Source organism: Salmo trutta, chromosome 2 (assembly GCF_901001165.1).
Source record: "Salmo trutta chromosome 2, fSalTru1.1, whole genome shotgun sequence".
In the NCBI taxonomy this organism is placed as follows: Eukaryota; Metazoa; Chordata; class Actinopteri; order Salmoniformes; family Salmonidae; genus Salmo; species Salmo trutta.
Window position 1 is genome coordinate 50,148,230 of NC_042958.1, and position 12,126 is coordinate 50,160,355.

A 12,126-nucleotide genomic window follows, 5' to 3' on the forward strand; every position below is an offset into this window, starting at 1 on the left:
AGTGTGTATGTACTTCTTAGTGTGTATGTACTTCTCACAACCATCATAAAGAGGATATGCATAGCAATGCATAGGCCTCAATGTAACGCTACATACAATTTAAATAAAACAATATTTAAAAAAATGGACAGGGCCAAGGAGATTATGGATCATAATCACTACTTGCTGCAATGGTAATATGACTTGCAGATGATATCTCTACTTGTACTTCCCCAAATGTCTCTTTAAAAGGGCTAACATTTCGAATGAAAAGACACCTGCACTTTCTGCTTGAAGAAACACTTCAAGGAAGACACGCATCAGTTTCTCTCCTCTGAATTTGGTGAGGGTCTTTATGATTTTATAAGAACTTTTAACTATTGTCTTAAAAAAAGAGAGACATATTAACAGGGTTATGCCTCAAAAAGTATAAATTAATTGCTGGGATTCAATCCAATCGCGGATTTGGACAATGCACCATTTAAAAGTCATTTCCGATTGAGCCGACATAGGACTGTGGCCTCTGCGAACACAGAAACATTGCCTTTAAAACGTGCATTGCAGAAAGAAGGCGATCAGATTAAATCCTGGCCTAAAATGTTTTCATTTGTTGTTGGCAAAAAACATTGTAGTATTTAAATAACAATTATATCTATATCCTACATTAATCTGTAACGCTGTGGGTTTTCCTGAGTAGTACACTTTTTGATATAATTCTGTTTATAGGAAGAACTGCTGTAGAAGGCCAAAAGACCACCAAGATCTTCTATCCATCATCATGGGAGTCGTAACTGTGTCTGTTCTTGCCTGTCTCCTCCTCACCCTTCTGGGAACTGGAGCCCTCCCCCACAATCCTCATTGTAAGTGACAACCAATCCCACTTGAATCCAGTTAATTTTGAATATCTTTTTTTCTCTCTTCTATTTGCTGTTCTAAGTGATTAGTAGTAGTTAGGTTTCAAGCTTGCAGGGATTTCAAATAAAAAATACATTCTCTCCAGATTTCTGTCCAAGTGGATATACTGGACCAGACAGTGCAATACCCCATTGCTACAGAATGGTTGATAAACAAATGGGATGGCAGCAAGCACTGGTAAGTGTCCCACCTGCAGTGCATCTAACAACACTTCCATTTACAGTGACGGTGTAAAAGAGAATATAAAATAAGTTAAACTTCCAATTAAAATGACCTTATTTTTATTACACTGACACTAACTTACAGGCAGATCAGTGGCAAGTTTCATATTACAGTAGACCTACTGCAATACAAATACTAGGGCTGTCAGAGTAAATCAGTTAACTCATTTGAACTTTTTGTAATGTTTATGCACTAAAGTTTTAATTGTGATTAATCATATTGTTTAAAAGCGTTCGAAATACAGTGAAAACATCCAAAATACAGAATCTATACAGCGAAGAAATGCTACCTTATTCGGAATGAATGGATTAATTAAATTAATCGGGGGGAGGGGGTTGTATTTAACAGTATTTTACTGTAATTACCAGGGATTGGTGCAAGCAAACCTAAACGTGGCAATGTGTTTTCCAATGAAATGCGGCAATGCATTTATTTTGAATGTTTTTCATATTTTGAAAAGTTATTTTGATCTATTTCATCCATAGCCACTTTTTGTTATTCATGTTGTGTTTCTGCAATACTTAGGCTGCGACTACACAGGCAGCACAATTCTGATATTTTTTCACTAATTTGTCTTTGACCAATCAGATCACTGCTGAAAAAGATCTGATGTGAAAAAATCTGATGTAATTGGTCAAAATATCAATTAGTGGAAAAAAGATAAAGGCTGAGACATTTCACTGTTGATAATACCCCAAATTATCATATAAATTACAGTTTTCCGTTAGTGTACCACTACTGATCAAATGTCTACATAGTCAAGGCTTGTAAAAGAAATCAATTAAAATATGGATGTTTCTTCATAAAGGATTACTGCAAGAGAGATAGGGGTACCCTAGCTGCTGTCCACAGCGTTGAAGAATACCAGCTTCTCCTTTCCATGGTGAAGCAGACCCAGAGTATCTCTGCTTATGCCTGGGTAGGACTGAATGATCTGGAGCAGGTAAAACAATCCTTAAGACCCATGTAGCACTTACCAAGGTCTTATTTCACATCTCTTTCATTTGGACATTTGATAAGTTACTACTGCCCTTCAAGAAGATGTTGATAACCTTGAAATGTTCTCCCTGACAGGAAGGGACTTATGTGTGGACTGATGGGTCATCCGTGGATTGGTTCTGGTCCAAAAGTGCCAAAGCTCAGCAGTGGGGAGAAGAAGACTGTGTGGCACTGAACTCTTATGCAGGTCAGTAAACTTTAAAACTTCACAGTAACGTATGATATGATATTTGTAATTTTCCATATTTGTCTCATTGAGCGAAGTGCTGTCGTTATTTCTCTGTTGCCTTCCACTGAGACTAACATGGACATTGTCCTCTACAGGGGCTGAGGGCTTCGATGACATCAAGTGTGACAGTGGCTGTACCTTTGTCTGCATGAGATTTGCTACGAGTGGAGTAGCCTAAGATGGCAGAGGAGTCCAACACCATCCACACAGAGTGCGAGTGTAAAGGGATTTCGCCAACATACTCTGATTTTCTTTTCTGCTATCGCATGTAAACTCCTTTGCTTTGATTGAGGACAGGTTGAATACTTGAAGACAATATGATAAAAAGTGACCTAATGGCAATTACACTATCTTTGGTTGCCATTGTCAATTGTTACATTTACTGTCAGGTTGATTCTACAATTGCATTTTCTCTCATGTTTTCTGTACTTTACTAGCCTTAAGCTACCAACCATCGAGGCACCCAAGGTTTTATCCACAAACAAACTAACTCACAACCGACCATTATCTAAGAACACAAACATGATAATGTTGAATGTACAGGGGAAATTAGTCTCAGCACATTTTTAATGGTTTGACTCTTATGGAATATTGAAAGAATTGGTGGAATTGTGTGATCCTGATTATCCCTCAATGCTTCAATGCCTCTTTGAATAAAACCTTTCAGCAGCACCCATTCTCAGGCATGGTCAATCTATTTTACATAGCATTTTCTATGTGATAGCTTGATTGATAGGTGTCTGGTACCTTGTACCATGTGTGAGACATCAAGGAGGTGATACTAACATCACATGGTGGTCGGTGCCCTTTAAGATGAGAGAGGAAGATATTTTTTTTATGAGCATGGCCTTATTTCTATTACACCATATTGGATGACTGTCATTCATATTCCATTCGCCCAGCTCAATGGAACATCGATAGATTTAGCCTACTAGCCACATGATACTTGAATTTCCCCTATAACCATCATGAGGTTGCTACAACGTAGTCTATGAATGAATGTTTAAAACGTAGGTGCACACAGGTCCAGAGAAAGATTTGAGGTGAAAGACAGACATGGACAGACCATGACATATTCAATACCGCCTTGCACACTCTTGCCTGTATCTAGCTGATCTAGGGTGTAATCATTAGTTCTATTGGACAAATTCAGGTATGTTTATAACCGTTTCACTACGCTTTCTTCCATTTAAAAACATTTTTCAACCGAATTGGCAGAATGGATACATCCCTGACCACAAGCAAACAGTTCACTTTCAAAACAAGATACAAACAGCTTGCTGTATTCCTTCTCGCATCTACAAGAAACAAACAGCTCGTTGTATTCCTTCTCGCATTCGACTTTTCCTTCTCTCCCCTCTTCCTTCACTTGTGGACTTCAATGCACAACACATCAGCTGTCTGTGACCAGGCGAAAAAAACGCTCCAAGCCAAACCTTCCTATCATAACAGCTACACACAGCCTACATCGTTGTCACCATATTAGCTAAAGTAACATCATAGTCGACATACTGTAGCTAATGGAACTAACGTGTTAGCTAGTAAACCCGCTACAATCATGCAGTACAGTCAGTAAGCAAATAGCAGTTACAACGGTGGGCCCTGGTAGGCAATAAATTAGAAAAACTAAATTAAACTAACTAGCTTACCATGACTTGGAAAAGTTACAGTGTTAGATAGTCACAGCCTGCTAGCTATTATGGTATCCCTCTCTGTTTGAGTAGGCTAAACTAGCTAACTGCATTTGCTACCTATGTAAATAACATTTAAAGTAATTATAAAATATATATAGCTAGCTCTCTATCTCTTGTTACTCCTTAATTTTTAAAAGAAATTGTTCAAAACTGTTCAACTATTGTCTTTCTCTTTGAGTCAACTACTCACCACATTTTATACACTGCAGTTCTAGCTAGCTTACGCTTTCAGTACTAGATTCATTCTCTGATCCTTTCATTGGTTGGACAACATGTCAGTTCATGCTGTATGAGTTCTGATAGGTTGGAGGATGTCCTATGGAAGTTTTTATAATTACTGTGGAAGTCTATGGAAGGGGTGAGAACCATGAGCCTCACAGGTTTTGTATTGAATCAATGTACTCAGAGGACGGAAGCTAGCTGTCCTCTGGCTACACCATGGTGCTACCCTACAGAGTGCTGTTGAAACTACTGTAGACCTTCATTGCAAAACAGTGTGTTTGAATCATTTATTTGGTGACGTGAATATATTTAGTATAGTTTTATCTAAAAAGGATAACTTTTTTATTTTTATGAAATCCTCCAGTGGATTCTCCACTGGATGACATATAGCACCTTGCTGTAGTTGAGACCGGTCTGCTCACTCCCCAACGTGCACAGCTCACCACGCTAACTTCATTCAATAACTTAGCACAAAACCAGATACATAGAAACAACAGTGTAAAGTGAAGCATATTTTCCAAAGTGAACTTTCCAGACACATTTATTGGGCTGATAACATTACTCAAACACAGTGTAAGACCATTGTAAGCAATAAAACAGGCTTCAGCTCAGAACTGCTTCCACAATTCAAAGTGCACCAAGCGTTTGAAGGTCCATTGCAGCCGGTGTTAATCTCAATATCAAATCATTTCTGGATAACAATTAAGTACCTTACTGTGATTATTTTCAATTAAAATGGCCAAAAATAAACAAAAATAGCTTCTTAGCAAAGGGCAATTTCTCAAGCAAGAATTTTGCTAGACCTGTCTGGGATTGGTCTGATTGGGGAGGGGAAAAACTGGAAAAACTGACAATTAGTTGTTATTGTCTGAGAGGTTTGGAACTCTTTCAGTGTATTAACTAATTTACTGCATGGTGATGTCACCGTGGAAGGCCAAAACTCCATCCCACCAAAACAGGCTGAAATTTCAGGCGGTCTTTTCAAACAGCTCTTACACTAAAAGGGCATTATCATAATTTTCACAATTTCACAGTATTATTCCAACCTCATAGTGTGGAAATATAAAACACAAGAAATAACATTTTTGACTGCACTGGGCCTTTAAAATACTCATATTTTTTTATCCTCTTAATATATCTTTTAAAATGTTTATTTGTATTTTTCTTTACATATTCAGTTTTTCAGCAGTACTGATAATTATACTATATACAACAAAGGCCAAGACACTCATCGGTTCATCAATTAGACAGAAGATCCTTTCCCGTTGTTCCTTTCATAATGACCTACTATCACAAGGCAAGAATGTAAGGTCTAGCTCTCTTGGGTTGTTGCAGTCGGCATGCCTTGTAGGTGACGGTGATGACGATGCAGCTATGATCCTTGAAGACCTTCTCTGTCTAAACCACTAGGGGCATTGTCTTGATAAGTCCTTAAGATCTCATTGGTAGCAAGGTGTCTATGTACAAAGGCTAAAAGTCCCAATCAGTCCTACTCAGTCCGTGTGAAGAAGAGGCTGTATGAAATAAATGCTTCAGTGTTTTTGTACGTTTTAAACATTTTGTTATCTCCCAAAAAAGTATCAGTATCAAAACAGGTTTCATAATAGATATATTTGTACTGGACGTGTCAGTTAGTATGTGTTGGAATTCAAATAGTTCTTGATGTACGTATGAAAAGTAGTAGTCTCTTTGCAAAGCAACACAAAGTCTTTTACTTGATAATGTTCAGTTTCTTTTTTTCTCTTTTTACATGAAATAATCTTAGATGAGATGCAGCCTTGGTGCGGTTTCCAGTTGTTTCCTTCTTTCCTTCCTTCCTTCCCTCTCTCTCTCTCTCTCTCTCTCTCTCTCTCATATCCCCCTCCTGTCTCTGTCATTGTGTCTTGTTTCTGTGCTCACCCAAGAGACACTACTTTAGCAGCCACTCATTCACTGGAAGAGAGGAGAGGGACAGGGTGAGAAGAACACTACTTTCTATGCACATGCACGTTTAGCATGGAGCCCCTTTCTATCCTGCCGCATCTATAACATTCATTTTAACATGGCAATACATTGTTAGGATTGAGACAGAATGCATTGAACATAGCGATATGGTGCTGTGGTGTCCATGTTAATATTAGCAATGTACGCTAAATAACAACATTTCTACAGTATCTGTTAGTTAGCATTCTGTTAGCATCCCAATATATATTTCCCATTCAATTAGCCCACTGACACCTAGCTATGAGGGGGCTGACTTTCCCCTGCCTTCAAGGTTTAACCTTAGATTAACAAGTACAACTAGTGTAATTAAAGACAAGAGACAACCCTGCTGCTATTGTGCTGCTTCTGTTTACTCTCTGGGGGCTGGTTGGAGAGGTAGAGTACCACATACTGTGTGTGTGTGTGTGGAGGGGGGGTAGAAGTGTGTGTGTAAAATGTGTATGTATGTGTGTGTGTGTGTGTGTGTGTGTGTGTGTGGCTGTAAGCCTGATTATGTGTGGGTGCACACATTCTTCACATTCTTGTGTGTGTCTGTCTGTGTGTGTGTGTGTGTGTGTGTGTGTGTGTGTGTGTGTGTGTGTGTGTGTGTGTGTGTGTGTGTGTGTGTGTGTGTGTGTGTGTGTGTGTGTGTGTGTGTGTGTGTGTGTGTGTATGTGTTTCAATCTCTCAACAACTGCTGCACAGAATAAGAATTTCATCGGAGAGCGAGAGGATAAGAGAACAGAACAGTCTGGCTACAGTACAGTAGATCCTGGAAGAAGAATACAATGAATAATGGGGGTTTACCTCTTGCCCTCACTGTATATACGCTTCAGGGGTAAAATTCACATTTTGTGCAGCAGTTGCCCAGATATATTGGCTGAAACAGAGGAGAGGAGATGATAAACAGACTGCATGCAGAGTCCCTGAATCACACTGAGATGCTGAGTTGGCTTTGTAGTTATGAAGTAGTTTGGCCCACACTCTCAGACGCCGTTTGGAAATATTGCTATAATATCACGATAAGTAATATACAATCATTCTTTTTAAATCTATAAACGTTAAGGCTATACTTACAAAGCTGATAAGACTATGTTTTAGGTAGTATTTTGCTTTATGAGGGGCACAAGCAGCCATATAGAAAACAACCAACGTAAATGTCCATGTCTCTTTCACCGCCATTTTGTAAATGTCTGCTAGTCAGTTTAAATAAATTGCTAACAAAATGGCGGTGGTGGGTGGATTGGAGCTGTGTTTACCTCGGTACTGGAGCTTCTGGGCCCTGTTGTTGGGACAGTCTTTGCCCTGCATGCTGAAGTTGATGTTGGTCCGGATGCAGCGGTTGTTCAGAGGTTGGACCGGGCGAATGTTGTCGCTCATACTCAGGAAGATCTGAGATGGCTGGTTCTGACTCAACAGTCGTAAGGAGTGCATCTGGAGAGGAGAGAGGAGGAGAGGTGAGGGAAGGGAGGTCCATGAACAAAGAAGATGGAAAGGTAGAGTATGTAAATGAAGGGAAGGAATGAGAGAGGTTAGGGAAGCAGAGATGAGAGGGGATCGGAAGTGAAGAAAAGGCATTATTTCAGTATGAATGGGAGAACAATCCATGTGGAGGAACATAATTGCTGTTTGACAGTCTTATGTAACTAAGCAGTAAGAAGCTACTGTAGAGACAGACCTGCATTTGTGTGATGTACACCGGCTTATTCATCAGGATCCACGTGGCCGTCTCAAAGCAAGGCGGGATGGTCATCGACCCGTCATATGTGATAAAACTAGAGGTTTCTGGGTAAATCTCCTCGATGTTCAGGCCCATCAGCAAATATGCATCATCTGGAGAAGATGGACAAGATAGACAGGTTTCAATATTACATCTTAATATTCTATTATAGCAGAGTTCTTCAGTCCTGGTCCTGGAGAGTTACAGACTTCTTCAGTCCTGGCCCTGGAGAGCTACAGAGTTCTTCAGTCCTGGTCCTGGAGAGCTACAGAGTTCTTCAGTCCTGGCCCTGGAGAGCTACAGAGTTCGTCAGTCCTGGTCCTGGAGAGCTACAGAGTTCTTCAGTCCTGGCCCTGGAGAGCTACAGAGCTCTTCAGTCCTGGCCCTGGAGAGCTACAGAGCTCTTCAGTCCTGGCCCTGGAGAGCTACAGAGTTCTTCAGTCCTGATCCTAGAGAGCTACAGAGTTCTTCAGTCCTGGTCCTGGAGAGCTACAGAGTTCTTCAGTCCTGGTCCTGGAGAGCTACAGAGTTCTTCAGTCCTGGCCCTAGAGCGCTACAGAGTGTGCATGCTTGTGTCTTAGCTCAGGTCCAACACAAGCACTTACTAGTTGAAATAGATGCGTTTGTGCTAGGCTGGAACAAAACCCTGCATCCCCTGTGGGTTCCTAGTTCCAGTATTGTAGAACACTGCATTGCAAGCTTGTCTTAATCACATTTCATGTCCTCTCAAGCTACAATTTAGTTTAGAATATACATGATATATTTGTCTTAAAGTGTCAAAATGTATTACATCCACTCTAACCGGTGTGTTCATCATTTGCATGTAGACGTTTTGCAAATTGCTAATTTCACATTGAGCTGGTATTTCTTAGACTGCTTGACAGGCTGTTGGTATAGCAGACTTGCACGACAGGCTGTTGGTATAGCAGACTACACGACAGGCTGTTGGTATAGCAGACTACACGACAGGCTGTTGGTATAGCAGACTACACGACAGGCTGTTGGTACAGCAGACTACACGACAGGCTGTTGGTATAGCAGACTACATGACAGGCTGTTGGTATAGCAGACTACATGACAGGCTGTTGGTATAGCAGACTACACGACAGGCTGTTGGTATAGCAGACTGCTTGACAAACCCCCTTGTTTTTCATCCATCCCCTAATTGGAATAAACTAATGGACAAAAACGCTTAGGCTTCTACTTCCAGTTTATACATACTATATACATTTTACAGACACAGTATATTTTACAATAGTTATCTTTTGTTTGTTTTTAGTCCCATCCTTCAGCTACCCTCAACCCCTCCCATATACAATACCAGTCAAAAGTTAGAACACCTACTCATTCCAGGGGTTTTTCTTTATTTTAAAATGTTTTACATTGTAGAATAGTAGAGACATCAAAACTATGAAATAACACATATCAAATCAAAGTTTATTTGTCACGTGCGCCGAATACAACAGGTGTAGACTGTCGTGTCTTTGGCATCAATAAAGTGAAGACTGTTATTTTATCAAATCAATTCTCTGTAATTATTATTACGTGATTAAACTAATCATGTAAATGTAATTAATTAGGAAGTCGGGGCACCAAGGAAAATCTTCAGATTACAAAGTTATAATTTTCCTAATATAACTCTTCAGATATTTTAATATCTGATCAATTAGTCTTCTAATTAATGAATTATTCTTTACCTCACGTTAGTCTCATTCCAAACGCTGTAAATTGTTGGTTATCTGCACGAACCCAGCCTTTACTATGAATCATCCATACACCAATTGTCTTAATCATTTATTTACTAATTAACTAAATAATCACAGAAATGCATAAACAGACAACACAGTAGACATGGAGGAAATGATAGGGGAGGTTCCCTAGTGGGCTAAGCCGATATGACAGCTTGGTGGACAAAGGGAAGTGGGTGTGGACTGAAAAGGGCAGAAAAGACAAAAGGAGTCACTACACAGTTGATAATTATATTAATTGAAATGTTAATCCTTTGCACATGAACACTCACTCATTCAGGAATAATTGCAATCAATATATATATTTACGCCCAGTGTGTCGTCGTGATCTCTGTTGGAATCGTTCGTATGTCTGTTGGAGAGTTCGTCCGTTAAAGGTTTAACATCACCTTACATCATTTCAGAAATAGTTTCATCTTTACTCATTCATTTTATACAAGAATTAGATGAGAAATGTGCATATTCAGAGATCTAGTTATGTATTTCCTGTCTTCTCTGAGGTCACCAAATGAAACACACTCGTCATACCCGTCCCTTAAGTGTCCACGGACCATTCCCACCTTCTCACAAGTGGACCTTTTGTATCAAATTCCCATTATGGGGATTTAGGAGTTGGCCATGTGAAATCCTTTGTTCTCTCTATGTGGCTCTCTTTCTGCATGGCAAGGGGGAGAGAGTCTCCTCCAGGAATTTACGACCTGAGATAACAGAACCTGGATGTAGGAGAGAGAGAGAGGGGGATGCCACGATCTATACCCAGAAAGGGCCATGTCATGACAAGACCTTACAGTGATATGCTTACTTACAAGCCCTAACCAACAGTGCAATTTGTAAGTAAAAAAATAGGTATTAGGTAAACAATAGATAAAAAAAAGAAATTAAAAAAACAGTAAAATGACAGTGAAAATAACAGTAGCGAGGCTATATACAGGTGGTACCGGTACAGAGTCAATGTGCGGGAGCACCGGTTAGTCGGGCTGGTGGGGGGAGTGGCGGGACACAATGCAAATAGTCCGGGTAGCCATTTGATTACCTGTTCAGGAGTCTTATGGCTTGGGGGTAAAAGCTGTTGAGAAGCCTTTTGGTCCTAGACTTGGCACTCCAGTACCGATTGCCATGCGGTAGCAGAGAGAACAGTCTATGACTGGGGTGGCTGGGGTCTTTGACAATTGTTAGGGCCTTCCTCTGACACTGCCTGGTGTAGAGGTCCTGGATGGCAGGCAGCTTAGCCCCAGTGATGTACTGGGCCATACGCACTATCCTCTGTAGTGCCTTGCGGTCTGAGGCCGAGCAGTTGCCGTACCAGGCAGTGATGCAACCAGTCAGGATGCTCTTGATGTTGCAGCTGTAGAACCTTTTGAGGATATGAGGACTAATGCCAAATCTTTTCAGTCTCCTTAGGGGGAATCCGTTTTGTTGTGCCCTCTTCATGTAGTAACAAAAAAATATATTTAATATTTGATATTCTTCAAAGTAGCCACCGTTTGCCTTGATGACAGCTTCGCATATGGGGGTGTGGCTTCCAGATAGTTATTTTTGGCAACACGTGAGCATATATGTCATTCATGTTCATCATGTTATTATAAGAAAGTGTTAACTATCCCAACAGTGGGATATGCATAGGCACTTAAAAGATACTCATACACTTGTGTAAACCCTATTAAAGCTACAAAAGTGTCAGTTCCCAACCTTAACATATGTTGACAATACAACAGAATAGATTAACCGGAATAACATTTACTATCACGGGTGGCCAAAAATAACTATCTAAAAGCCATGCCCCTGCTAAACCCCACCTCCAGTCTTCCGATCTGACCTGGTAGATCATAGCTCACTAACCCAGCATCAACATCTCAACTTAAAGAAAACAATGGTTTTTTTGTGTGTCAAAATAACCCAATGTGTGTTCTGTCCAATATTTACCCAAATTGGGTTGTTTTTAAGCTAGCATTTTTAGTGTGTAGAATTTCTGCATCTCTCTTCTCTCTGTCCCTATCTATCCCTCTCTCCATCATTCTCTCTCTCCATAACTTGTTCTCTCTCTCTCTCTCTACTACGCTAACACACTCAATATGTAGTCATCTGTTGTGGCTTCAGTTTATAATAAAAGGTATTATGTTTGCTGTGAAGAGGTCACAGTAGCTGCTCCTTCTATTTAGACTGGGAGTTTAGCTGCTATTCACTTTCACAAAGTGTATCTATCTAGACTAGAACAACAACATCAGCATGCTCACCAGCCCCTAGCCTACAGGTAAGACATATACACCCTGAAAGGTAAAGAAAAACAAAAAAGACAATCCTTAATCTGTGAACATCAATCATGTTTCTATTATATTACCACCTCACCCCTGCAGTCTTGTTACTCCCACTCCGCCACCACACATCTCTGGAATCTGCGTTGGCATTAATCATTCCATTTGGATGCTGTGTTTGTGT

At 40.2% G+C, this 12,126-nt stretch overlaps 2 protein-coding genes across 3 annotated transcripts in view; one reads left to right on the forward strand and one right to left on the reverse strand.

Moving 5' to 3' along the window:
- Window positions 1–233: 233 nt before the first annotated feature.
- LOC115156599 (snaclec B2) lies at window positions 234–3,016 on the forward strand. Its single transcript, XM_029704096.1, has 6 exons — window positions 234–322; window positions 706–839; window positions 980–1,071; window positions 1,925–2,059; window positions 2,191–2,302; window positions 2,440–3,016. Exons 2-6 carry the CDS (start codon window positions 758–760, stop codon window positions 2,520–2,522), a joined length of 504 nt encoding a protein of 167 aa, XP_029559956.1. The 5' UTR covers window positions 234–322; window positions 706–757; the 3' UTR covers window positions 2,523–3,016.
- A 2,383-nt stretch (window positions 3,017–5,399) lies between these two features.
- Window positions 5,400–12,126, reverse strand: part of LOC115156605 (carbonic anhydrase-related protein 10) — a 336,872-nt gene continuing 330,145 nt past the window's right edge. Inside the window, exons 8-11 of one of the 2 annotated variants that reach the window (XM_029704107.1) lie at window positions 7,901–8,055; window positions 7,482–7,656; window positions 7,030–7,102; window positions 5,400–6,192 (exon numbers count right to left, since the gene is read on the reverse strand). In XM_029704107.1, the coding sequence (XP_029559967.1) occupies window positions 7,068–7,102; window positions 7,482–7,656; window positions 7,901–8,055 (365 nt within the window). In that variant the 3' untranslated portion in view covers window positions 5,400–6,192; window positions 7,030–7,067. The remainder of the gene's footprint in view (window positions 6,193–7,029; window positions 7,103–7,481; window positions 7,657–7,900; window positions 8,056–12,126) is intronic. The other variant, XM_029704115.1, reaches the window with a different exon arrangement.